Source organism: Leucoraja erinacea, chromosome 8 (genome assembly GCF_028641065.1).
Source record: "Leucoraja erinacea ecotype New England chromosome 8, Leri_hhj_1, whole genome shotgun sequence".
Lineage (NCBI taxonomy): Eukaryota > Metazoa > Chordata > Chondrichthyes > Rajiformes > Rajidae > Leucoraja > Leucoraja erinaceus.
This window is the reverse complement of record NC_073384.1, coordinates 15873814-15899297: the sequence shown is the minus strand read 5'-3', so window position 1 is coordinate 15899297 and position 25484 is coordinate 15873814. Positions and strand designations below refer to the sequence as shown.

The 25484-nt window shown below is 46.5% G+C and overlaps 1 protein-coding gene across 6 annotated transcripts in view; it reads left to right on the top strand.

Annotated features, from left to right (window-relative positions):
• Window positions 1-25484, top strand: part of adgb (androglobin) — a 205511-nt gene that overhangs the window by 5831 nt on the left and 174196 nt on the right. For 3 of the 6 annotated variants that reach the window (XM_055639044.1, XM_055639046.1, XM_055639043.1), the window contains exon 2: window positions 10669-10837. The exons of 1 other annotated variant lie outside the window; for it this stretch is intronic. In XM_055639044.1, the coding sequence (XP_055495019.1) occupies window positions 10669-10837 (169 nt within the window). Of the gene's footprint in view, window positions 1-10668; window positions 10838-21581; window positions 22019-25484 lie in introns of those variants that run through there. 2 more of the 6 variants (XM_055639048.1, XM_055639047.1) reach the window with 1 other exon arrangement.

The window sequence follows — 25484 nt, the reverse complement described above, 5'->3', positions numbered from 1 at the left end:
TTGGCATTCATAGCAAAAGGATTTGAGTATAAGAGCAGGGAGGTTCTACTGCAGTTGTACAGGGTCTTGGTGAGACCACACCTGGAGTATTGCGTACAGTTTTGGTCTAATCTGAGGAAGGACATTCTTGCCATAGAGGGAGTACAGAGAAGGTTCACCGGACTGATTCCTGGGATGGCAGGACTTTCATATGAAGAAAGACTGGAAAGACTCGGCTTGTACACGCTAGAATTTAGAAGATTGAGGGGGGATCTTATAGAAACTTACAAAATTCTTAAAGGGATGGAGAGGCTAGATGCAGGAAGATTATTCCCGATGTTGGGGAAGTCCAAAACAAGGGGTCACAGATTAAGGATAAGAGGGAAGTCTTTTAGGACCGAGATGAGAAAATCATTTTTTACACAGAGAGTGATGAATCTGTGGAATTCTCTGCCACAGAAGGTAGTTGAGGCCAGTTCATTGGCTATATTTAAGAGGGAGTTAGATGTGGCCCTTGTGGCTAAAGGGATCAGGGGGTATGGAGGTACAGGATACTGAGTTGGATGATCAGCCATGTTCATATTGAATGGCGGTGCAGGCTTGAAGGGCCGAATGGCCTACTCCTGCACCTATTTTCTATGTTTCTATGTTTCTATCTGTTTTGCCACACCAAAGGCATCCGAGAGGAGTCCAACAGTACTGGATACCATCCCGTAAAGTCAGCCTCAGAGAGTACCAGAGCCCCGGCTGAAAGGGTCAAATTCGACCTGCCGATCGGCACGGAAGTCCTGATGAGGTTGAGATCAGCTGCTTCACCCGGCTTGTGTGCCACATTTTTGTAGGGACTTGTTGGGGGAATTTCAAGTGCGCTCCCATAATTTTGTCTGATTAAAGGAGATGACGGATCACCAGTTGCCGGAAAATCAATGGTGGAGCTGTATCATGGATAGGTGGGATAAAAATGACAGTGCTGGAGTAACTCAGCAGGTCGGGTAGCATGGGGAATGTGGATAGGTATCATTTCAGGTCAGGGCCCTTCTTCGGTCTGAGAAAAAAGTCTGAAATCCTTAGTGCAACCCAAGACAGTCCATAATTCATCGGTTAGTGTTGTGTAACGTTCAAAGGCCTGATGATTGTTGAGAATAAGCTATTGTTGAACATGTTGGCCATGGTGTTCTCACTCCTACAGCTTCTTCCCCATGGTGGGAGTGAAATGAGAGCATGGCCAGTGTGGTGTTGGCCATTGATGGTGTTGGCTACCTTTTTATCAAGCCAAGCTTCCCATAGAATTCTACTCTGGGGAATATCAATAAAAGTGATGAACTGGGTGGTGTCTACTTCATTTTGTAATCTCCTTCGTCCCTGGGCATTCAAGTTGCTTTGACCCACCTTATCCCTTGTCCCTCCTTGAACCTCATCTCCTTTTCTTCTCCACTCATCTTCCCAAACCCCCTTCCTCCTCCCAGTACCCGCCTGATACTCCTCAGTGGCCTTCCCCATCCCTTCTTGCCACATCCTCCCCCCTGTCCTTCCTTGGCCAGAAAAACCCCTGCCCCAGGCGCCCGATGACCCACTATCCTCCTCATAGGACTGCTCCCCCGTCAGACTCACTCGTCAACCCCTCCTTAAATCCTCGCAGTTGACAAATATACTTTGAATGATGTCTCTCAGACATGCGATCTGTGTTTCTGAGGGCACTGTTCCAAGAACACAGAGAAAATAGTAATTGTTCCATTTAGTTCCTTCAGCATATTTTATTATTCAGTTTGGCCATCACATTTACCCTCCATTTGTCCACTGTTGTTTGATGAGTTTACTTAACTAAACTATCCAGTGAGCCTGATCTTGAAAGTTTCAATTGATTTAATAACAATAGCTTTTTAAAGAATGAGTTTCAGATTCTTATTAGAACTTGTGCAATAATATGTTTTCCTTTGCAGAAATACTTTGTAGCTCTGTTTTTCCTTCCGACAGGTGACATTTCACAAATCTACACAACTGAATCAGACTCACTTTACTCAGATACATTACCTTAGTTAAATTGCCTCTTTAATTTCCAGTTAATGAAATGTTTCATCTGACTTCTTCAGCATCATGTTTTTTGGATTTGCATCTCCTCACACTGAACTCCATCGACCATTTTTTCGTCCTTCCACTTCCCCTCCACAGTCTGCCTCCACAATCTGAATCACTGTTGTCTATTCCCTCATTCAAGTCATTGATATCCACAGTGAACATATCTCACTTACCACATTCTTCAATTTATTTTAGTTTAGTTTAGAGAAGCAATACGGAAACATGCCCTTCAGCCCACCAAATCCACGCCGACCAGCAATTCCTGTGCACTAGCACTATCCTACATACCATAATTTACAAACGTTACCAAAGCTAATTAAAACCCTATAATTACAGACCTACAAACCTGTACGGCTTTGGAGTGTGGGAGGAAACCGGAGCACCTGGGGAAAACCCATGCAGTCATGGGGAGAACATACAAACTCCGTACAGACAGCAGCTGTAGTCAGGATCGATGGTGGCTCTATGGCGCTGTGAGGCAGGAACTCTACCATTGTGCCACCGTGCCACAATACTGACATACATTTCTCTTTATTCACATTCTGTTTTCTGTTTACCGACCCATATATCAGCATGTCATTTACCCTCCTGCACATACGAACAAGAGACTGATATTTCAGACAATTTTTTCTTAGGTCAATAAACCATAGATAGGAGCAAATCCAAAGATATTTTGAACCTGGGCAGCATGCTAAATGAAACTGTATTGTATTTACAGCATGGGTAGGGGCTATTTGGCGCGAGATGTCTCTGTCAGTGTTTATGATCCACTTATGCTTGTCTCGTCCTGTTTCATCACACTCTGCCGTTCCATCCTTCTGTTCCATTCAATCTTTATTTATCCATCTTCCCCTTAAATTTATATAGGCTATTTACTTCAGCACCACCATTTGATAACATTTTTCACTTTTTTTACTGCGCTGAATCAAGAAGTTTCTCATCAATTTATTGGATGTAGCGATGAATTGTGGTTCTGCCTAGAATTCATTAATGGAAGATTGATGATTTCCGCAAACATTAACATCATACATCAGGGCAAGTGGATTGCTGTCGTTATTCTGTAAGGTGTTAAAGCATAATGACATTTGAAACATTCAGACTGCAATGAGAAAGGCTGTTCAGCTCTCTGACTTGCTTAGGATTACATATAATAGACTGATGAGGTGAGTGAGAAAGTGATATTTGACTTAAAACACATAGAAACTAAGAAATACCTTGAAGGTCATTTTTAGGTTAGGCCTTGAGATAAGACAAACAATTTCCCTGTTGTGTGCTGGTGGCCCTGACATGAAGGCATTTTGCACCATTGACAGATTGTATCATCATCAGCTAGTGGGGCTTTCCTTCTGGTGTTTTGCCACAGCATAAATGAGGCAGAGATAGCAGCCAAATGTTTTTTAAAGGTTCACAGTAATTTAAGTTTATTCTATTCTCAACAAGAAATCAGTTTCAGCAAAAAGGGTTGATCCAGTTCAGCAACTACCAAGCTCCATACATTGCGCAGCACTTGCTGCTATGTGGCAAGAGCAACGGCCATAAATTTCCTGAACAACTGCGGCATCTAACTGTGCAAATGCAGATGGCTGGGAGGATGTATGTGGGAAGAAGTGATAAAGGTAATTACTGTCTGTCTGAGTAAATAATTATGAGTTCGTTCACATATTTGGAGGAAATAAGAAGTTGTGGCGCTTTTGATCCCTTCAAATGGCAGCTTGTGAAACTGCCCTAAGTATCATTGGGGCATTGTCACAAGCTCAAACAGTGAACTGCATCTGATTCATCCAGCTATCTCTGTGCTTTATTTAGAATCGCTGTTGAATTATTATGAAATTTTCCTGTTGCACTTTTGAACTGTACACGGGTTGATGCAGTAGAATTGTAGGTGATGGAAGATATTGATATGCTGGAAGGAATAATACAATCAAGGGATAGAAACTCAAAGGCTTAATATACCCCTGGTGGGAAGGCCGGGGTGTGAATGCCATTAATTTTTTGCGTGTAAGAATCAGAATCTCCAGCAGCTTTTAACTGTCATATATTTCTATATAATCTTGTTGGCCAAATGCTCAGCTATTCCAACTACCAGCATTTGTCAAATTCCCTTGCAATAAATCCACTTTACACAAGCTTTTATTCCACTGTTCAGTTTTGTCTATTGTCATGTATACCGAGGTACAGTGGAAAGCTTTTGTTGTGTGCTATCCAGTCAGCGGAAAAATAATACATGATTACAATCAATCCATTTACAGTGTGTCGATACATGATTAGAGAATAACATTTAGTGCGAGGTAAACCCAGCAAAGTCCGATCAAGGAAAGTCCGAGGGTCACAAAAGAGGTAGATAGTAGTTCACCACTGCTTTCTGATTGTGCTCTATACCTTTTGCCTGATTGGAGAGAGAAGAAGAGGAAGTGGCCAGGGTGCGACTCATTCTTAATTATGCTGCTGGCCTTGCCGAGGCAGCGTGAGGTGTAAATGGAGTCAATAGAAGTGTGGTTGGTTTGTATAATGGTCTGGACAGTGTCCACAATTCACTGCAATATCTTGCTGTCTTGGATGGAGCTGTTGCCAAACCAAGCTGTGATGCATCCTGATAAAATGCTTTCTATGGTGCAAGTGTAGAAGTTGGTGAGAGTTGTAGGGGACATGCCAAACTTCCTGAGCTGGATCAAATTAAAATTGCATCTGACATGTCGACGAAAAGATCAGTCAACTATGGCAGTTTTGCGAAGTGCCTTAAAGAAAGAGCAATGCAGAAGTTTAGGGAGAAGATTTCAAAAGCTAGAACCCAGGGTAGTTGTCCACAGCTAACAGTGCAAAGGTATGGGAGTGCACACAAGACTAGAATTAAAGGAGCACAACAGATTTAAATGGACCAGAAGCAAAATACCGCAGCTGTTGGAACTCCGCAATAAAAGCTCTGCAGCTCAGTAAACTTCTGTTGATTAAGAAACAGAACTAATATTTCAGTCCTTTGACCTTATCAGATCTGATGAGGAGTTTGATGAAAAGTCCTCTACGTCAACATTTTTTTTTCGCTGCAAATGCTGCCTAACCTGAGTATTTCTAATGTTTTCTGTTTCAATCTAAGACTGTGAAGAAATTGGTACAGATTACAGAGATAACCTTTTCTACGACTGATATTAATCCAGCAGGCCTGTAATTACAAAGTATGCCCTTCATTGTCCCACTGCATCTGAAGCTGATGTATTACGTAAACTGTACTTTAAGGAAAACATGAAGAATTTAGAGTGGGAATAAAAGATTTGCTGGAAAGGTTCCAGGCATGGGAGACGACAGTCAGATGGATAAATTGGGACGCTTGGCGAGTACCCTTTTAGACAAGGGGAGACTAATTGAATATTTGACAGAGATGAGTTAAAATCACCAAGGGTTTAGATAGAGTAAATGAAGGGAAGCTGTCTACAATGGCTGAAAGATCAGGAAAAAGAGGTGGATACAAAGAACTGCAGATGCTGCTTTACAAAAAAAGACACAAATTGCTGGAATAACTCAGCGGGTCATGGAACATCACTGGAGAACATGGATGTGGTATTTCAGGTTGAAACCCTTCTTCAGACTGATTGTGGTGGGGGGCAAAACTCTGGAAGAGAGGAGGAGCAGAATAAAGCCTGGCAAGTGATAGGTGAATAGACACAAAATGCTAGGGTAACTCAGCGGTTCAGGTAGCATTTCAAGAGAAATTAGATAGGTGACGTTTTGGATTGGGACCCTTCTTCAGACTGAAAGTAGGGTGGGGGAATGCAGGCAAGAAGTGGCGGGAAGAAAAGACCAGGACAAGTCGGCATCAGCAACAGATGACCTCAGGCAGGGCGGTTCCCTGATAGGCCAAATGTTGGCTAGGGAAGGTGTGATCAAGAGAGATTCATTGTTGCGAATTGCGGAACCAGTTAAACAACTCAGTGGAGACCGGGAGCAAGGGGGAAGAGAGGAGAAGGAGTAGTGGAGGGGAGTGTAGTACTGCAAATTACAAAATTACAGAACATTTATATCGCTGGGATGTAAGTTACCTCAAGCAAAATATGAGGTGCTGCTAATCCAATTTGTGTTTGGCCGCACTCTATCAATGGAGGAGGTCCAGGCCAGAAAGGTCAGTGTGGAAATGGGAAGGGGAGTTAAAATGGTGAGCAACTAGGGGCCCTGGTGGACCGACGCAAGTGTTCAGGGAAACAGTCGCCGAGACTTTGTTTGGTCTCGCTGATATACAGGAGCCCGGGTACACCGGATGCAGTAGATGAGGTTAGAGGAGGTACATATGAACCTCTTTCTCACTTGACAGGATTGTCGAGTCCCTAGGTAGAGGCGAGGGAGGAGATACAAGGACAGATGTTGCATGTCCTCCGGCAGTAGCAGGGGAAAGTACCTGCTGAGGGGTTGGTTTGTGTGGGAAGGGATGAGTGAACCAAAGGGTTAGAGAGAGTCTCTGCACCAAGCTGAAGTACGTGAAGATGTGATTAGTGGTTAGATCTCGTTGAAGGTGACCGAAATATCGAAGGATGATGTGATGGATGCAAAGTCTGGTGGAATGAAAGTTGAGGACCAGGGAAACTCTGCCCTTGTTGCATATGGGGGGGGGGGGGGGGGGGGGGAGTGAGAACAGAACTATGGGACATAGAGGAGATATGTGCGAGGGCCCCGTCTACGACAGATGGAGGGAAACCATGTCTGCCTATCAAACTCCTTCTCACCTATGATCCACTACAGCTATGCCTGCCTTTTTGTCGGTTACATCAAACAGTCCTTGGTCCATGCAGATACCTCCTACACCTGTGCAGAACTCATAGACTTTATTAACTTATTCGTTAGCTTCCATCCTGCCCTCAAATTCAAACCTGGACTATCTCGGGAACCTCTCATCCCTTTCTGAATCTCTCTACCTCCATCACTGAAGACAGTCTGTCTACTTTTATTAATAACCTACAGACTCGTTCTTCAATTCAGTAGTTCCCTTTAACTTCTTCCCACCCTACCTCTTACAAAGATGTCAACACCTACTCTCAATTCACCCGATTCCACCGTATCTGCTCCCAAGAAACAGCAGGGACAAAGAAATTGAGGGTAGGGGATAGCGTCTTTGCTAGGGAAGGTACAGAAAATTGCTGGAGAAACTCAGCGGGTGCAGCAGCATCTATGGAGTGAAGAAAATAGGCGACGTTTCGGGCCAAAACCCTTCTTCAGAATGATGGGGGGTAGGGGGGGAGAAGGAAGGAAAAAGGGAAGAGGAGGAGCCCGAGGGCGGGGGGATGGGAGGAGACAGCTCGAGGGTTAAGGAAGGGGAGGAGACAGCAAGGGCTAGCAAAATTGGGAGAATTCAACGTTCATGCCATCAGGACGCAAGCTGCCCAGGCGGAATATGAGGTGCTGTTTCTCCAATTTCCGGTGTTGCTCACTCTGGCAATGGAGGAGACCCAGGACAGAGAGGTCGGATTGGGAATGTGAGGGGGAGTTGAAGTGCTGAGCCACCGGGAGTTCAGGTAGGTTATTGCGGACTGAGCAGAGGTGTTCGGCGAAACGATCGCCCAACCGCCGCTTAGTCTCCCCGATGTAAATCAGCTGACATCTAGAGCAGCGGATGCAGTAGATGAGGTTGGAGGAGATACAGGTGAACCTTTGTCGCACCTGGAACGACTGCTTGGGACCTTGAATGGAGTCGAGGGGGGAGGTGAAGGGACAGGTGTTGCATTTCTTGCGGTTGCAACGGAAAGTGCCCGGGGAGGGGGTGGTATGGGAGGGAAGGGATGAATTGACAAGGGAGTTGCGGAGGGAGCGGTCTTTGCGGAAGGCAGACATAGGGGGAGATGGGAAGATGTGGCGAGTGGTGAGGTCACGTTGGAGGTGGCGGAAATGGCGGAGGATTATGTGTTGTATTGTATTTGTGTTGTATTTGCCGGCTGGTGGGGTGAAAGGTGAGGACCAGGGGGACTCTGCCCTTGTTGCGAGTGCGGGGATGGGGAAAGAGAGCAGTGTTGCGGGGTATGGATGAGGCCCTGGTGCGAGCCTCATCTATGGTGGTGGAGGGGAATCCCCGTTCCCTGAAGAACGAGGACATTTCCGATGCCCTGGTATGGAATGTCTCATCCTGGGAACAGATGCGGCGTAGGCGGAGGAATTGGGAGTAGGGGATGGAGTCTTTACAGGGGCAGGGTGGGAAGACGTGTAATCCAGATAGCCATGTGAGTCAGTTGGTTTGTAGTGTATGTCGGTCAGAAGTCTGTCCCCTGCGATGGAGATGGTGAGGTCAAGGAATGGTAGGGAAGTGTCGGAAATGGTCCAGGTGTATTGGAGTGCCGGATGGAAGTTGGTGGTGAAGTGGATGAAGTCAGTCAGTTGTGTGTAGGTGCAGGAGGTGGCCCCAAAGCAGTCGTCAATGTAACGGAGGTAGAGGTCGGGGATGGGCCCCTGGTACGTATTGAACAAGGATTGTTCAACGTACCCGACAAAGAGGCAGGCATAGCTAGGGCCCATGCGTGTGCCCATAGCTACGCCTTGTGTTTGGAGGAAATGGGAGGAGTCAAATGTAAAATTGTTGAGGGTGAGGACCAACTCCGCTAGGCGGAGGAGAGTGTCAGTGGCTGGGTATAGGTTGCTCCTCTGGTTGAGGAAGAACCGGAGGGCTTTGAGGCCATCCTGGTGGGGGATGGAGGTGTAGAGTGACTGGACATCCATGGTGAAGATGAGGGGGTGGGGGCCTAGAGAGTGGAATGCGTGGAGGCAGCGGAGAGTGTCTGAGGTGTCTAGAACATAGGTGGGAAGGGATTTGACCAAGAGGGATAGTATGGAGTCAAGGTATGTGGAGATGAGTTCGGTGGGGCACGAACAGGCAGAGACAATGGGTCTGCCCGGAGAGCCGGGTTTGTGAAGGTGCTAGGGAAGGTGTAATCAAGAGAGATTCATTGTTGCGAATTGCAGAACCGGTTAAACAACTCAGGGGGAGGCAAGGGGGAAGAGTGGGAGAAGACATAGTTCAGATAAGAGTAAGTAGCTAGAACGAGCATTGATAAGTATAGCACATCCTTATTATTACAGACAAAATGTGCAAGAAGGAACTACAGATGCTGGTTCAAAACAAAGATAGACACAAAAAGCTGGAGTAATTCAGCAGACAGACAACATCTCTGGAGAGAAGGAATGGGTGACGTTTCAGGTCACCCATTCCTTCTCTCCAGAGATGCTACCTGGCCCGCTGAGTTACTCCAGCTTTTTGTGTCTATCTTCTTGTTATGACAGACCTCTTTATGATGGACTTCAGTGACAGTGGATGGACCAACCAACGTTCACCGCCAGGCCGGCTCTAGCCCCAGCTCTCACCGCCTCCCAAGTTACTTCCAGACTGCTCCCAGGCTACCCCTGCTGCCACCACCACCATTGCCACCGCCAACCCCTACCTGAATTGCAGACACCCGTAGGCCGCGGACAGTGACTCCACCGATCGTCACCTCTTTCCTTGCAGGGGCCGTCAACCCATCTTGATTCCAGACTCAGTTCCAGACTGAGAGTCTGAAGAAGGGACTTGACCCAAAACGTCACCTATCCATGATCTCCAGACATGCTGACTGACCTGCTGAGTCACTCCAGCACTTAGTGTCATTTAGTGTATGAACCAGCATCTGTTTTTACTAGTTATACAATCTATCTATACTATTACTAAATCTCTCATCTCGTCCTCTTAAGGTTTGTGTTTTTTTTTCACTGTTCTCCTCTGCTCTAAGCGCACCAAGTTTTGTTCTGATTGGTGAAATATTAGAAAAGTCTGTTATTCTCCAGGACAGCGACGCCCCTTCCGGCACCCGCTGTCAATCACCGGCGCCGAGTATAAAGCTGAAGGAGCGGAGTGTGGGCTGTGTTCGCAGGCTGGCTGTGTTGGTGGGCAGGGGCTGGCTGCGTTCACGGGCGGGGGCTGGCTGTGTTCGCGGGTGAGTGCTGCCTGTGTTGGCGGGCGGGGGCTGGCTATGTTCAGGGTCGGGCTGTGTTCGGGGGGGGGGGCTGTGCGCGAGACAGGCGCTGGAGTCCGGAGCCGGGTGAATGCGGTCGCAGCTGGGTTCGGGAACTGGTGAGCTCACGCCCCCCTACCCCCCCCCCCCCCCCATCCCTCACACATCCCCCCTCATCCTCATCCCCCCCCCCCCCCCTCCTCCCCCCCCCCCCCCCCCCCCCCCCCCTCCCCCTCCACACACCAACGGGTCCCACCTAGTCCAGTGATACTCTATTACTCTGTAATCCTTGATTCTGTTATACAGGACAATTGGCATTAACAGACATCATCTGTCTATAGTCCATCATAACAATGGTTTACTGCACACAAAGAAAACATTATAGCGATATTATGGAAAAGCAGAAGAATGTGAATACTATTTGATTCAATTATTTTTTCCACTGAAAGATTGTTCCTTAAATAATCCTTTTTACATTAACAGCATTTTACTCTAACTAGCAAGTTTTTTTTGAGAGATTATTTTAATTCACATATTTTTAAGAATCTGAACAATTAAGAATGTTTAAATTTCACCTTTTACCCTTTACTACTGATTTGATTTGATTAAAAACTATTAGTTTAAGATCAATTGTTCTCTATGTGACTGTATTCCTCTGCAGTGTTGCTTCATTTATCCTGAGCTGTGGAGTTGCAGGGGCAGTTACTGAAGCCAGGAAAGGTCGATATGCTCTCTGGCCTGAATGGAATGAAGCAGATGTGAATGCTGAGAAGTGGGAAGGAGTTAAACCGGTGAAAGACAAGGAGAAAAGTGCCAAGAGTCCCAGCCAAGTACGATCCTGGAATGCTTTATCTCACTTTGCTCTTCATTATTTCTTGAAGTGTTGATGATTAACACCGAACTTTCAACACCTTAAATTGTATGCATTCTTCACACATTAGCAATGCTAGTACAGGAGCAGGTGATCAATGAACAAATATCCTACCGCATCCTATATATATCATGACCTCATGCAAATAACACAATTTCCCATGCATCTCTTCCCCACCCCTAGTCATTCAAAATAACAGGAAAAACTTTTATTCCATAGCGCTGCATGGATTTGGTGGAATTGTGGTCACCATTTTATCTGTTGTATAGGGCTTTGGTAAGACCACATCGGGAGTATTGTGTACAGTTTTGGTCTCCTAATTTAAGGAAGGACATCCTTGTGATTGAGGCAGTGCAGCATAGGTTCACGAGATTGGTTCCTGGGATGGTGGGACTGTCATAAGAGAAAAGATTGTGAGGCGGCGCGATCGACGTTTGCAGCGGCCTCTGCAGTAGGTCTGTCTTTTTTTAAATTTTTGTCTTGTTGAATATAGTTTGCTGTGGTTTATATATTGTTTTTAACTGTGTATATATGTGGGGGGGGGATGATGGTGGGGGGGGGATGGTGACGGAAACTTTTAAATCTCTTCCCTGCACGGGAAACCCGACCTTTTCCCTGTCGGGTATCCGTTGTCGTTGGGCCCTAACACCGTGGAGCGGCCTCCAGTTGGAATGACCTAGGGGCTCCAGTCGCAGAGCCTGCGGACTTACCATCGTGGAGCTAGCCAGCTTCGGAGCGTGGAGAGCTGTGATGGCACACGGCTGCGACCCGACTCCAGAGATTCGGAGGCTCCAGCCGCAGGCCCGGTGGACGGTGACATTGGGAGCTCGCGGGTCCCTGGTGAAGAGACCGCTTTTCGGAACTCCCGCAATGGCAACTTCTCCCGCCTGAATTGTGGAGTTGTACACGACCCGGAGCGGGGGCTTACATCGCCCGGAGCGGCTTTAACAGCCACGGGACTTGCCAGCCTCCACCGGGGGCTCCAACATCAAGACGTGGAGCGGGGCCTGACATCGCCCGGCGCGGCTTTAATGGCCGCGGGACTTGCCATCGCCCGCTGGGGCCTTTAACATCGGGAGAGGATGGAAAGACAAGACATTGCCTTCCATCACAGTGAGGAGGAGATTCAATGTGATGGATGTTTGTGTGAACTGCGTTGGGTGTGTGTCTTGTTAATTGTTTCTTTTTGTTGTATGAATGCAGAAACCAAATTTCGTTTGAAATTTATTTGAGCTTCAAATGACAATAAACTTAATTGTAAGATTGAAAAGACTAAGTTTGTATTCACTGGAGTTTAGAAGGATGAGGGGGCATCTTATAGGAACATATAAAATTATAAAAGGACTGGACAAGCTAGATGCAGGAAAAATGTTCCCAATGTTGGGCGAGTCCAGAACCAGAGGCCACAGTCTTAGAATAAAGGGGAGGCCATTTAAGACTGAGGTTAGAAAAAACTTTTTCACCCAGAGAGTTGTGAATTTGTGGAATTCCCTGCCACAGACGGCAGTGGAGGCTAAATCACTGGATGGATTTAAGAGAGAGTTAGATAGAGCTCTCGGGGCTAGTGTAATCAAGGGATATGGGGAGAAGGCAGGCACGGGTTATTGATTGGGGACGATCAGCCGTGATCACAATGAATGACGGTGCTGACTCGAAGGGCCGAATGGCCTCCTCCTGCATCTACTTTCAATGTTTCTATGTATCTCAAGCAGTTCCTTCTTTTCCCTATTCAATTCCTCTGAGCAAAACAGCCAAGACATTGAAGGGGAGCACTCCAGTATGATCAAATCTCATTGTTGAGCTCCATCGCAATCTTGTTGAGGAGACCGTTAACAAAATTATGTTTCTGCGTACAGGGAAAATATTGGCATTTGTTAGTTCCTGTGAGAGAACAACAGAAACAATATTGATTCTTTTGAAGGAGGAGAAAGCTCCGACGGTTCTTTTGTGTGCAGTATTAGTTTGGATCATGATTAGTTTAGTTTTAGTCTAGTATAGTTTAGAGATACAGCGCAGCCCCCCCAAGTCTACACCAACTAGTGATCCCTGTACACTAGTACTATCCTACTAGGGAAATTTTCAATTTTTACCAAAACCTAATCATCCTACAAACCTGTACATCTTTGGAGTGTGGGAGAAAACCAGAGCACCCGGGGAAAACCCAAATGATCACAAACTCCGTACAGACAGCACCCATAGCCTAGATTGAACCCGGGTCTCTGGCACTGTAAGGCATCAAATCTACTGCTATGCCATCTTGCCACCCAATCGACCAGTTATGATAATATTTTTGTAAACAGGAGATTCACACGATATGTAATCCAAGATCATCTTTAATCGTTATGCAAACTATAGCAGTACAGTAGATCGTTAGTTGTCAGAGCATCGTGACTGCTTCCAGAACTGAGCAGTGTAGGAAGTGGGTGTTAATATAAATGATACAGTAAGGTGGGGTTAGTGATGCTAGCCTATGATTGGTTGTCATGCATAAACCAATCTACATCCTTCCCCCTAAAGAGTGAATATAGTGACCACACATGCCATAAGAATTAAACAAATTTGCCATATCTATCTGGCTGTCTACTAATACGACCCGAATGTGTACGGACAAAACCCTCTCCTCCTTCACTGGAGAGATTAGAGGGAGGGGGCGAAACTGGAAGCAAGAATGTAGCGGGGAACACATGTGGAGACCGACAGGGGGAGCATGCAGGAGGGGTAATCCCGTGGTTAGTCACAGCCGCTGGTCGTGGAGGAGTGTGGGATATGCGGGGATCGGTGAATGGTATGGCAGCAAACGGCTGGAACTGAAGCGGTGGAGCATAAGAACCGGCTGGTGGCGGACGGGGTTCCTGCACGGCGAGCAGATGTTGGCGACTTCTGCGGCATACAGTTCCATCATAGTTCACAAGGTAAGATAGTGGTTCTTCAGCCTGGCCGACAACAGTACCCAGACAGGAATATCCCTTAGAAGTTTGTAAACGAATGACCTGGTCTGGCAGTAGAGGCTTAAGTGGTTTGCTTGATTTGTCATGAATGTCGTGTTTCTCCTGAATACACTTTTGGATTGTAGCTGGCTTCAGCGCCTGCGTTATTAGCTGTTGCTGAGCAATCGGAATTGGAGGTCTTGTTGTTCTGGACATCAGTCGCTGGGCTGGCGAGCCCAGGGTCCCGTCTCTAACAATGTTTCTGAGATTTAAAAGATGAAGGTACACGTCTGAATTGGCAAGGCGTGCTCGTTCCATCAGTTGTTTAGCACTTCTGACAGCTCGTTCAGCGAGCCCGTTACTCTGTGGCTGCTCGTGACGTGGTGGAAATTCCGTCGGTTGGCAAAGAGCTTGAAATCGTTGCTGGTAAACTGTCTTACGTTGTCTGTCTGCAAACGGATGAGTGGGCCGAATGTAGAGAAGTGTTTCTTTAGTTTTTGAATGACCATCTCAGATGTGATCAGAGTTGTTGCGTAATCCCACTTTTGACATAATGTAAACAGGAGATTCACACGATATGTAATCCAAGATCATCTTTAATCGTTATGCAAACTATAGCAGTACAGTAGATCGTTAGTTGTCAGAGGATCTTGACTGCTTACAGAACTGAGCAGTGTAGGAAGTGGGTGTTAATATAAATGATACAGTAAGGTGGGGTTAGTGATGCTAGCCTATATGATTGGTTGTCATGCATAAACCAATCTACAATTTTGTTTAGAAGGGAAAATGTAGAACTTGCATGGACGCAACTCTTGTTGGAAACTGACCCAGAACAGATCCTTCTGATTGTTGTTCTGAGATGCTACCAATCCGCCAAGTTACTCAAGCATTTTGTGTCTATCTTCCTTTTGATTGTTTGTGCGATTTAGGTTCATACCAGCATTGTTGCCTCTCTGGAAAGATTGTGCCAAAGAAGGTTTTTATGGATTTCACTGGAGGGTTTGAAGATGAGTTACACAACAGTCTCACAATGGCATCAAATCAAACATCTCTTTGTTTGCTTTTTTTTCTTTAATGTATTTATAGTCCAGGTTGCTGAAATACAATATCTTTCTTAAATGTTGAAACATGACAATGTTCATAAATACATTGACGAGTGCGAAAACAGCAGAGTGGTTCAAAGATTGCAGTGCAATCTGAAGTTGTGCAAAAAACACTTGAGTGTAATAACAGAATAACCAAATGAGGCAGAGCTAAGAGTAATGATTTTTTGTAGTATCTCCAGGAAAGGGGAGTGAAAGAGGTGATTGGTTCAGGAATTTGATAGCAGTGGTGAAGAAGCTGTTCTCAAGTCTGGACATCTCAGCTTTCAAGCTTGGACAGGAGACATGCTGATGATAGTTGGGGAGTACATTCTTGAAGTTTACTTGATTAAAGTCACCAACAATGTTGAATAGGGCATCAGGGTGTGCTGTCTCAAAAGAGTTGGTGATCAAGCAGAATTTGTCCAGTGCCGACTTGGGGTTGTGTTGGGGTGGATTGTAGACCTCTGACAAGATGGCGGAGATGAATTTCCTTGATAGGTAAAAGGGGCAGCATTTCATGATCAGGTGTTCCAGTTCAGGGGAGCCAACTGACCAATTCAAGAGAATCTCTGGCCCATTACCACTCCAAATGGGGCAGAGTATTCAGGAGCATAATCATAATCATACTTTATTAGCCAAGTATGTTTTGCAACATATGAGGAATTTGATTTGCCATACAGTCATACCAATAAAAAGCAACCAAAACACACAAAATACATTTTAACATGAACATCCACCACCGTGACTCCTCCACATTCATCACTGTGATGGAAGGCGAAAAAAAGTTAAATCTCATCCCTTCTTTGTTCTCCCGCGGTCGGGGGCTCCTAACCTTCCATTGATAGGGCGATCTTGGCTCCCGTAGCTGGCGGCGTTTGGGCCGTCACTTCGGGGCAAAATAGCTCATGCATCGGGGGGGGGGGGGGAGGGGATCTCAGCTCCCCAGCACTGGGGGCGGTCGGGGCTGGTCAAAAACCTGCGTCGTTTGGAGCTCCTGACATCGGTCTCTGCCCGAGGCTGCGAGCTCCTCGATGGAGAAATCCACAGTCGCAGCGTCGATCCCAGGCAAGGGATCGCAGGCTCCGATGGTTGGTCCATGTTCCCGCGGTGGGGCTCAAAGTCAGTCCCAAGCAAGGTGGCCAGTTCCATGTGGTTAAGCCGCAGAGCGACCAGAGATACGATCCGGAAACAATCGCATCTCCAGCAACATGAGATCGAAATTTCCCCGACCACACCCCCCCCCCCCCCCACATAAAACAAACCAGAGAACATTAACACATACTTTTAAAACACACTAAAAATAACAAAAAAAGGACGAAAGACAGACAGACTGTTGGCACCGGATGATATTGAGAACCTTAAGGCCATGCAATAATACAATACAATACGGTTTATTTGTCACATTGCACATAAAGTGCAAGTGAAATGAATATGTCAGCAGCGGTACAATTATAAAGAACACACACAAAAACACAATAAAAATTTAACATAAACATCCACCACAGCATTCATCACTGTGGTGGAAGGCACACAATTTGGCCAGTCCTTCTCTATTTTCCCCCGTGGTCCGGACCTCAACCCTCCGCAGCCGTTGCTGCGGGCTTCCAGATGGTAAAAGGACAAGGTACAAGTCCAGGTAAGTCCAGATTCGGCTCTTCCCCACCGGAGACCGCGGCTTTAAGTTAGTGTAGGCCGCAGGCCGGCGGTCGAAGATTTAAAGTTTAAAGTTCCCGCCACGCTGCAGCCAGAAGCACCACAGACCGCAAGGCTGGCAGTCGAAGCTCCCCTCCAGGGGTGATGGTAAGTCGCCACCGCACCCACGGTAGAAGTTGGCCGCGGGTCGGCAGTGATGGCTTCTTCTTCCCCCGGGTCCCCCACGAGGGATCCCGGGCTGTAGACGCCGCGCCAGTTGGAGCTGTGCAGACCGCGGCTTCAGGCTGCCGGTTACCCCGGGCCAGCGAAACGGAGCGCTCCCCTCCAGTGAGCCCCAGCGAGGGTCCGCTGAAGCCCCGGGCGCGTCTCCGGGAAAGGCCGCGCCGATCCTCCCTGTTAGGCCACGGGGGAGGCGACCTGGAAAAAGTCGCCTCTCCATGGAGGAGGCGGCCGAAACGGTTTCCCCCTCACCCCCGCACACCACCACCCACACAAAACACACAAAGAAACATTAAAAACATACTTTAAAACATACAAAAAAAAATTTAAAAAGTTGAAAAAGCTAATGCGCTGCTGACAGGGCTGCCGCCATTGCAGCGCCCCCACCGACCGATCCTAACATGCATTAGGAGTATGTGTAAGCAGCAGAAGGAGTGAACCACCTCAAAAGTTATCCACCCACCTTGCCCTCTCAGCTATTTCCGCCTCATCTGTGGAAGAATCTGTAGTTTCCACGTTAGTCTCAGAAGCCACAAAAACATTGTGGAAGCAAGTAATTCTGGATCCAGTGGGACTGCCTAAGTAGAAGATGAGTTCAATAATTAATTATGATCGTGGGATATTACCTTCTTATTAATATGTGTAATACTTACCATTGTCAGTCTGTACATAATGCAAAAACCATGGAATAGATTTACTGAAACATACAAGTTCGAGAACAGCAGGAGTGAGTTCGGTGATTGGCTGAGGAATTTAATTTGCTAATTGGTTAAGTGGTGTATTAGGCAATTTATCAGCCGTTATAAGCAAGGTTTGCTGTTGGGGAGTGGCCTTGTCGAGGGAAGTGCCTTGTGAGAAAAGTGCAAGACTTTGGCTCGAGAATCGTAGGAGAGGAGACTACGACACGGTGAAGACATGACCGGTAAGCTGATTCAGTGTGAGGATGTGGGAGTTCAGAGACACTGATGGTGCCTCTGGCTGCTACAACTGTGGTAAGCGTGTCCAGGTTCAGCTCTTGAAGGACCGTGTTGGGACTGGAGAAGCAGCTGGATGACCTCAAGGCCATCCAGCATAACAAGAGTTTTGTGGATAAGACCTACAATGAGGTTGTCACACCAAGGCTACAGGAAGAGTGAAGGTGGGTGACTGTGACAAGAGGAGTAAGCGTGGAGAGCAAGAAACCCCAGTGGCTGTACCTAATGAAAACAGGTACACCCTTTTGGGAGCTGTCGGGGCAGACGGTGCTTCCAGTCTGACAGGTGGACAGGTAGGTGGCTCCAACCCAAGCAATGAGACTCGACCAGCGAGACCGACGTCGGGCTAAGCTATAGTGGTGGGTGACTCCATTGTCCGAGGTACGGACTGGAGATTCTGTGGCGGCAGCCGCCACTCGAGGATGGTCTGTTGCCTCCCTGGTGCCAGGGTTAAAGTAATCACAGACCAACTTCAGAACATCCTTGAGAGGGAAGGCAGTAGTTGTGCACGTGGACACAAACGACATTGGGAAGAAGAGGAAGGAGGTTCTGCAATTCGAGTTTAGAGAGGAGGGAAGAAGACTAAAAAGCGGGACTTCAAGTATGATGTTGTGGGAATTACAGAGACATGGCTGCAAGGTGACCAGGGTTGGGAACTGAATATCCAAGGGTATACCTCCTATCAAAAAGACAGACAGGGGGGGTGGGGTAGCTCTGTTGGTGAGGAATGAAATTCAGTCCCTTGAGAAATGTGACATTGAATCAGGAGATGCAGAGTCAGTATGGATAGAACTGAGGAATTGTGGGAATTGTGATGGTAAAAAGACCCTAATGGGACTTAGGCTGGATATAGGGTGCAAATTGAATCAAGAGTTAAAATTGGCATGTCGTAAAGGTAATACTATGGTTATTATGGGGGATAGACTGGGTAAATCAGGTTGGTACTGGACCCCAAGAAAGGGAGTTTGTGGAGTGCCTCCGTGATGGATTCTTCGGGCAGCTTATATTGGAGCCTACCAGGGAGAAGGCAATTCTGAATTTAGTGCTGTGTAATAAACCAGATTTGATAAGGGAACTCGAGGTAAAGGAGCCATTAGGAGGTAGTGACCATAAAATGGTCAGGTTTAATCTACAATTGGAGAGGGAGAAGGGTAAATCGGAGGTGTCCGTGTTACAGTTGAACAAAGGGGACTATGGAGCCATGAGGGAGGAGCTGGCCAAAGTTGACCAGAAAGATACCCTAGCAGGGATGACAGTGGAACAACAATGGCAGGGATTTCTGCGAATACTACAAAAGGTGCAGGATCAGTTCATTCCATAGAGGAAGAATGATTCCAAGGTGAGTAATGGGTGACTGTGGCTGACAAGGGAAGTCAGGGACTGTATAAAAATAAAAGCGAAGAAGTACAACATAGCAAAGATTAGTGGGAAGCCAGAGGATTGGGTAACATTTGAAGAGTAACAGAAGATAACTAAAAAGGCAAACAGGGAGAAAAGATGAGGTACAAAGGAAGGTAAAAGCTTCTTTAGGTATGTGAAGAATAAAAAAAATAGTTAATACCAAAGTTGGACCTTTGAAGACTGAAAAGTGTGAATTTATTATGGGGAACAAGGAAATGGCAGATGAGTCGAACAGGTACTATGGATCCGTCTTCACTAAGGAGGACGCAAACAATCTTCTTGATGTGCTAGTTGCCAGAGGATCTGGGGTGATGGAGGAACTGAAGTAAATCAACATTAGGCAGGAAATGGTGTTGGATAGATGGGACTGAAAGCTGATAAATCACCAGGGCCTGATTGTCTGCATTCCAGGGTACTTAAGGAAGTGGCTCTAGAGATCGTGGAAGCATTGGTGATCATTTTCCAATGTTCTTTAGACTCAGGATCAGTTCCTGTGGATTGGAGGGTAGCTAATGTTATCCCACTTTTTAAGAAAGGCGGGAGAGAAAACAGGGAATTATAGACCAGTTAGCCTGACATCGGTGGTGGGGAAGATGCTGGAGTCAATTATAAAAGAAGAAATAGCCACACATTTGGATAGGAGTAACAGGATCGGTCCGAGTCAGCATGGATTTAACAAGGGGAAATCATGCTTGACTAATCTTCTGGAATTTTTTGAAGATGTAACTATGAAAATGGACAAGGAAGAGCCAGTGGGTGTAATGTACCTGGACTTTCAGAAAGCATTTGATAAGGTCCCACATAGGAGATTAGTGGGCAAAATTAGGGCACATGGTATAGGGGGTAGAGTGCTGACATGGATAGAGATGTGATTGGCAGACAGGATACAAAGAGTAGGGATTAACGGGTCCCTTTCAGAATGGCAGGCAGTGACTGATGGGGTACCGCAAGGCTCGGTGCTGGCACCTCAGCTATTTACAATATACATCAATGATTTGGACGAATGGATTCAAAGTAACATTAGCATATTTGCAGATGACACAAAGCTGGGTGGCAGTGTGAACTGTGAGGAGGACGCTATGAAAATGCAGGGTGACTTGGACAGGTTGGGGGAGTGGCAGATGCGTGGCAGATGAAGTTTAATGTGGATAAATGTGAAGTTATCCACTTTGGTAGCAAAAACAGGAAGTCTGATTATTATCTCAATGGTGTCAAATTGGGAAAAGGGGAAGTACAACGGGATCTGGAGGTCCTTGTTTATCAGTCAATGAAAGTAAGCATACAGGTATAGCAAGCAGGGAAGAAAGCAAATGGCATGTTGGTCTTCATAACAAGAGGAGTTGAGTTTAGGAGCAAAGAGGTCCTTCTGCAGTTGTACAGGGCCCCAGTGAGACACCTGAAGTATTGTTTCTAGTTTTGTTCTCCAAATTGTAGGAAGGACATTCTTGTTATTGACGGAGTGCAGTACAGGTTCACAAGGTTAATTCCCGGGATGGCGGGACTCATCTGCTGAGAGAATGGTGCGGCTGGGCTTATATACTCTGGAATACACTGTATTTAGAAGAATAAGAGGGGATCTTATTGAAACGTATAAGATTATTAAGGGTTTGGACACGTTAGAGGCAGGAAACATGTTCCCGATGTTGGGTGAGTCCAGAACCAGGGGCCACAGTTTTAGAATAAGGGGCAAAGCGTTTAGAACGGAGAAGAGGAAACACTTTTTCACACAGAGAGTTGTAAGTTTGTGGAATTCTCTGCCTCAGAGGGCGGTGGAAGCCGGTTCTCTGGATACTTTCATGAGAGCAAGATAGGACACTTAAAGATAGCGGAGACCGGGGATATGGGGAGAAGGCAGGAACGGGGTACTGATTGTGGATGATCAGCCGTGATCACATTGAATGGCGGTGCTGGCTCGAAGGGCCTACTCCTGCACCTATTGTCTATGGTCTAAAATGCAAATGAAAAGCAATAGGGTGTCATCTTTATTATAATTTCTACGTTTCAATAGTTAAAACGATTTTCAAATATATTGAAAATGAGAGACAACCTGTGCATGGAATAATAACATGGAATAATTCAGCCACTGTTGCAGCACAGCAGCAAACAAAAATTACATTTTAAAACATTATTATTCTTGTGTGATTCCACGTGCAGCTTTACTGTTATTAATCAAATCAAAGGGCATTGGTAAATGAGACAGGATACAAAATGTTGTACTCATTACGAATCTGGAGAGTTCAGTCCTGAAGATAGGTAATTACCTGATTTCAGAGTATTTATGTTCCTTTGAAATACTTTAAAGTATGAGAAAAATACTCTGTTAAATACTGTATACTGGCGGCCTGAGCCATTTTGGTATCGAACCGTCGTTGGTCGGGCTCAAACTCTCGCGTGGACCGGGCGTGATCTGGGCCGACCAATCACGCGGTCAGAGTGGCGAGCTGTTAGGCTGTTGGAATTCAAACGCAGCAGTTGGAATTTGAAGGTTTGGCAGTTGGAGTTTAAGTCTGGTGTACTCACGAGCGATCGCACAGGAGTAGTAAAATATTAACTTGATGTGCGTGAGAGCGATGGGGCTGTATCGGTTAATTATTAAACATAGTGTTTACAGAACGCGTGGAGCTCTACAATGGTGATCCTGATGAACCAAAACAGCCTGTTTTGGATTCCATCATGTTTGCAGCCGACAACCCAGACCAGCAGAATGCAGTTTCGATCAAACTGCCCACTTTCTGGACATCGCAACCCCACATGTGGTTTGAACAGGCTGAAAACTAGAAACGATACAGGCTGAAGCCCAGTTCCACAATCCAGATCACTGCCGATGTCACAAAATACTACTACGTTTAAGAAAGAACTACAGATGCTGGAAAAATCGAAGGTAGACAAAAATGCTGTAGAAACTCAGCGGGTGAGACAGTATCTACGGAGTGAAGGAATAGGTGATGTTTCGGGTCGAGACCCTTCTTCAGACTGTTTTAAAGAGGGAACTGCAGATGCTGGAGAATCGAAGGTACTTCTTCAGACTGTTGTGGGAGTGGGGGGGTGGGAAGAAGAAAGGAAGAGGCGGAGACAATTGGCTGTGGGAGGGCTTGGAAGGGGAAAGTAAGGAGGGAGAAAGCAAGGAATACCTAAAATTGGAGGTCAATGTTCATATCGCTGGGGTATAAACTGCCCAAGTGAAATATGAGGTGCTGCTCCTCCAATTTGCGGTGGGACTCACTCTGGCCATGGAGGAGGCCCAGGACCGATAGGTAGGATTCGTAATGGGAGGGGGAGTTCGAGTTGGAATGCTGAGCCACCAGGAGATCAGGTTGGTTAATGCGATCTGAGTGAGGGTTTGGGCGAAGAGTTCGCCAAGCCTGCGCTTGGTCTCAACGATGTGGAGCAGTTGACACCTAGAACAGCAAATAAAGTAGGTATGTTGCAAAACCTACCTTAAGCGTCGCTGCAGATCTGTCCCAGTCCGTGTGTGTGAATATGGCGCCGTTTAGAGGGGGATGGGTTTAAAACGCGATTTTCCCTAGGCTGTTCAAATCGAGCGTGTTCAGCCTACCTCAGTTGTTGACGAAAAATCGCTTGAAGTTTCGCTCGCTGGAGCTATTTTTACATTTTACGGGTTTATTTAATTATTATAGTAAGTTAAAAATTAACCTCTAAACCAGTGACCGCCGACATGGGGTCGGATCTCATACAGGGGACAACGGAAGGTAGGTTGTTTATTTTTACATTAAAAAGCGCTTCTTAAGATCCCTTTATACAAAGTTTTATGTTGCGAGTAGCTAATTTGGGGCCCCATTAAATCCTGCAGTATTTTTCTGGGCATTTGGGGGCACAAATCTACCGTAATGTGAATGTTCTAAACCAGCGCGTTGCACAGGATCCCATTCGAAAGCTGATTTAAATGGTAATTAATTTACAGCAATTGAACACTAAATTCCATTTGGCCTATAAATTAATGTAAATGAGATTTAAAAATCATGTTTTATTGTGAATTCTTTGTGAATATTATTTGGACACTTAGGCTATTTAAAAATGATAATTATTTCTTAAGAAATGGATAGATGTTTAGATCTAGTAATTGAAGTTTGGAATTAGCTACAATTGGGTACCTAACTAATTATATGCTTTAATTTCAGGTTATCCAAGTAAGGTTATTTTATATTTGTTTCAGAATGCTTCAATCTATGATAACTGAAAATTTCATTCAGTTCTCTTAATTTTTAAGAAAGTTATGGGCTTTTGACTGTCCATGATCACAGCTTTTTTGTTATGTCCATAGAAGCTAATTTCCGAGTATGAAAAATGGCCATAACTTTTTAAATACTTGAGATATGAAAGTGAATTAGGTGTCAAATTAAACTTATTTTTATGCTTTATCTGATGGGATAAATTGCAGACTTGATTTTTAAAATCTCAAAATTTTGTAACATTGCTAGATAAAGCGACAAGTGTACCAATTCCTGTGTAAGTACCAGGGGAGGGGGTGGTTTGGGTGGGAAGGAATGAATTGACCAGGGAGATAAATACTAAATCTAAATACTACTACGTGGTCAGTGCGTTGGACTAGGACACCACCGGGCGCCTAATCGATTACCTTTGCCAGCCATCAGCCGACGGCAAGTATGAGGGCCTCAAAATGCTCCTCTTGCGCACTTTTGGTCTCAGCAGACGCGACCGGGTAGCCAGACCCCTGCACATTAATGGCCTAGGCAACCGTGCTTATGGATGAAATGCTCGCTTTGATGGATGGACATAAGACTTGCCTCCTGTTCGAACAGGTGTTTCTCAAGCAGATGCCTGATGACATTCACCTGCTCCTCGCGGACGACGATTTCACTGACCCCCGACGGCTGGCTGCCCATGTGGACGTGCAGTGGCAGACCAAACAGCAGGGTGGCACCACCATCAGTCGGGTCTCGACGGTGCCTCGGCGGGTCAAGCGGCCGGTCCCAGCCTCCATCAAAGGCACGGCAGGTTGCACAAACAGGCCGCTGCAGAATTTTGCCCTGCCACACCGGCATTTCAACCACATCCGCATCGACATCGTTGGACTGCTGCCCCCATCCAGAGGTGTCACCCACCTTTTCACCATCGTGGACCGATTCATGAGATTGCCGGAAGCCGTCCCACTATCGGACGCGTGCAGGTGCCCTCACTGCCCACTGGATCGCCCGCTTTGGTGTACCAGTGGACATATCCGACAGAGTTGCGCACTTCACCTCTGAGTTGTGGTCAGCAATGGCTCGGCTGCTTGGCGTTCAGCTGAACCACACCACGGCCTACCACCCACAAGCAAACGGCCTAGTGGAGCATTTTCACCAGCACCAAGGCATCCCCAAAGGCACGGCTTACAGGCCCAGACTGGATGGACGAGTTGTCATGGGTCCTGCTGGGCACACGCTCTGCCCTGAAAGAGGACCTGGCAATTTCCACGGCCTAGCTGGTGTACGGCGCCTAGTTTACGGTCGCAGGGGACTTCATCCCGGCGGCACGTGGACATCAGGATCCGCCCACGGCCATGCTGACGCGCCTCCGGGAGAAGGAGGTCACGCTCTCGTCAGTCCCATCATCCCACCACGGACTCACTACCACGTACGTCCCACCCACCCTCCAGGACTGCCAGTACGTCTTCCTTCGCCGCGATTTCCACCGTAGGCCACTGCAAAGTCTTAAGCCGGCATACTTGGACATTGACAAAACAGTGCAGGTGGCACAGCCTCCCCCATAGAGGGCATCCACCGTCACAACCGCACCCGCCCTCAACTCTGCCAGCTGCGACCCCGAACACAGGATACGCGTACACGAGATCAGGCCACCTCTCTCTTGAGCTTAACCACCTCCATTACTCTGGTTCGGGGGAGGTCATGTGGTGGCCTTAGCCATTTTGGTATCGAACCATCGTTGGCCGGGCTCGAACTCTTGCGTGGACCGAGCGTGTTCTGGGCCGACCAGCCACGTGGTCAGGGGTCAGGCCGTTAGGTGGTTGGAATTCAAAGGCGGCAGTTGGTGGAACTCGGGTGTGCTCATGAGCGACGGCACAGTAGTAGTAAAATATTAACTTGATGCGCGTATGAGTGACGGGGCTGTATCGGTTAATTATTAAACGGAGTGTTCACACAACATGTGGACCTCTACAGTATGTTATTTTCCTTTTTTAACGCAGTCAGACTAATGTGATGTAGAAGCATGAGAACAACGAGCACATGGGAATGATAGCACCTGCATCTTCCTCTAAAGTTCACATTCTATCATAGCTTAGAAGTCTATCACCATTGTCTCATCATTACTGGGTCTTAATCTTGGAATTCTTTACGTAGCAGTACTGTGGGGCTGGCTTCACAATA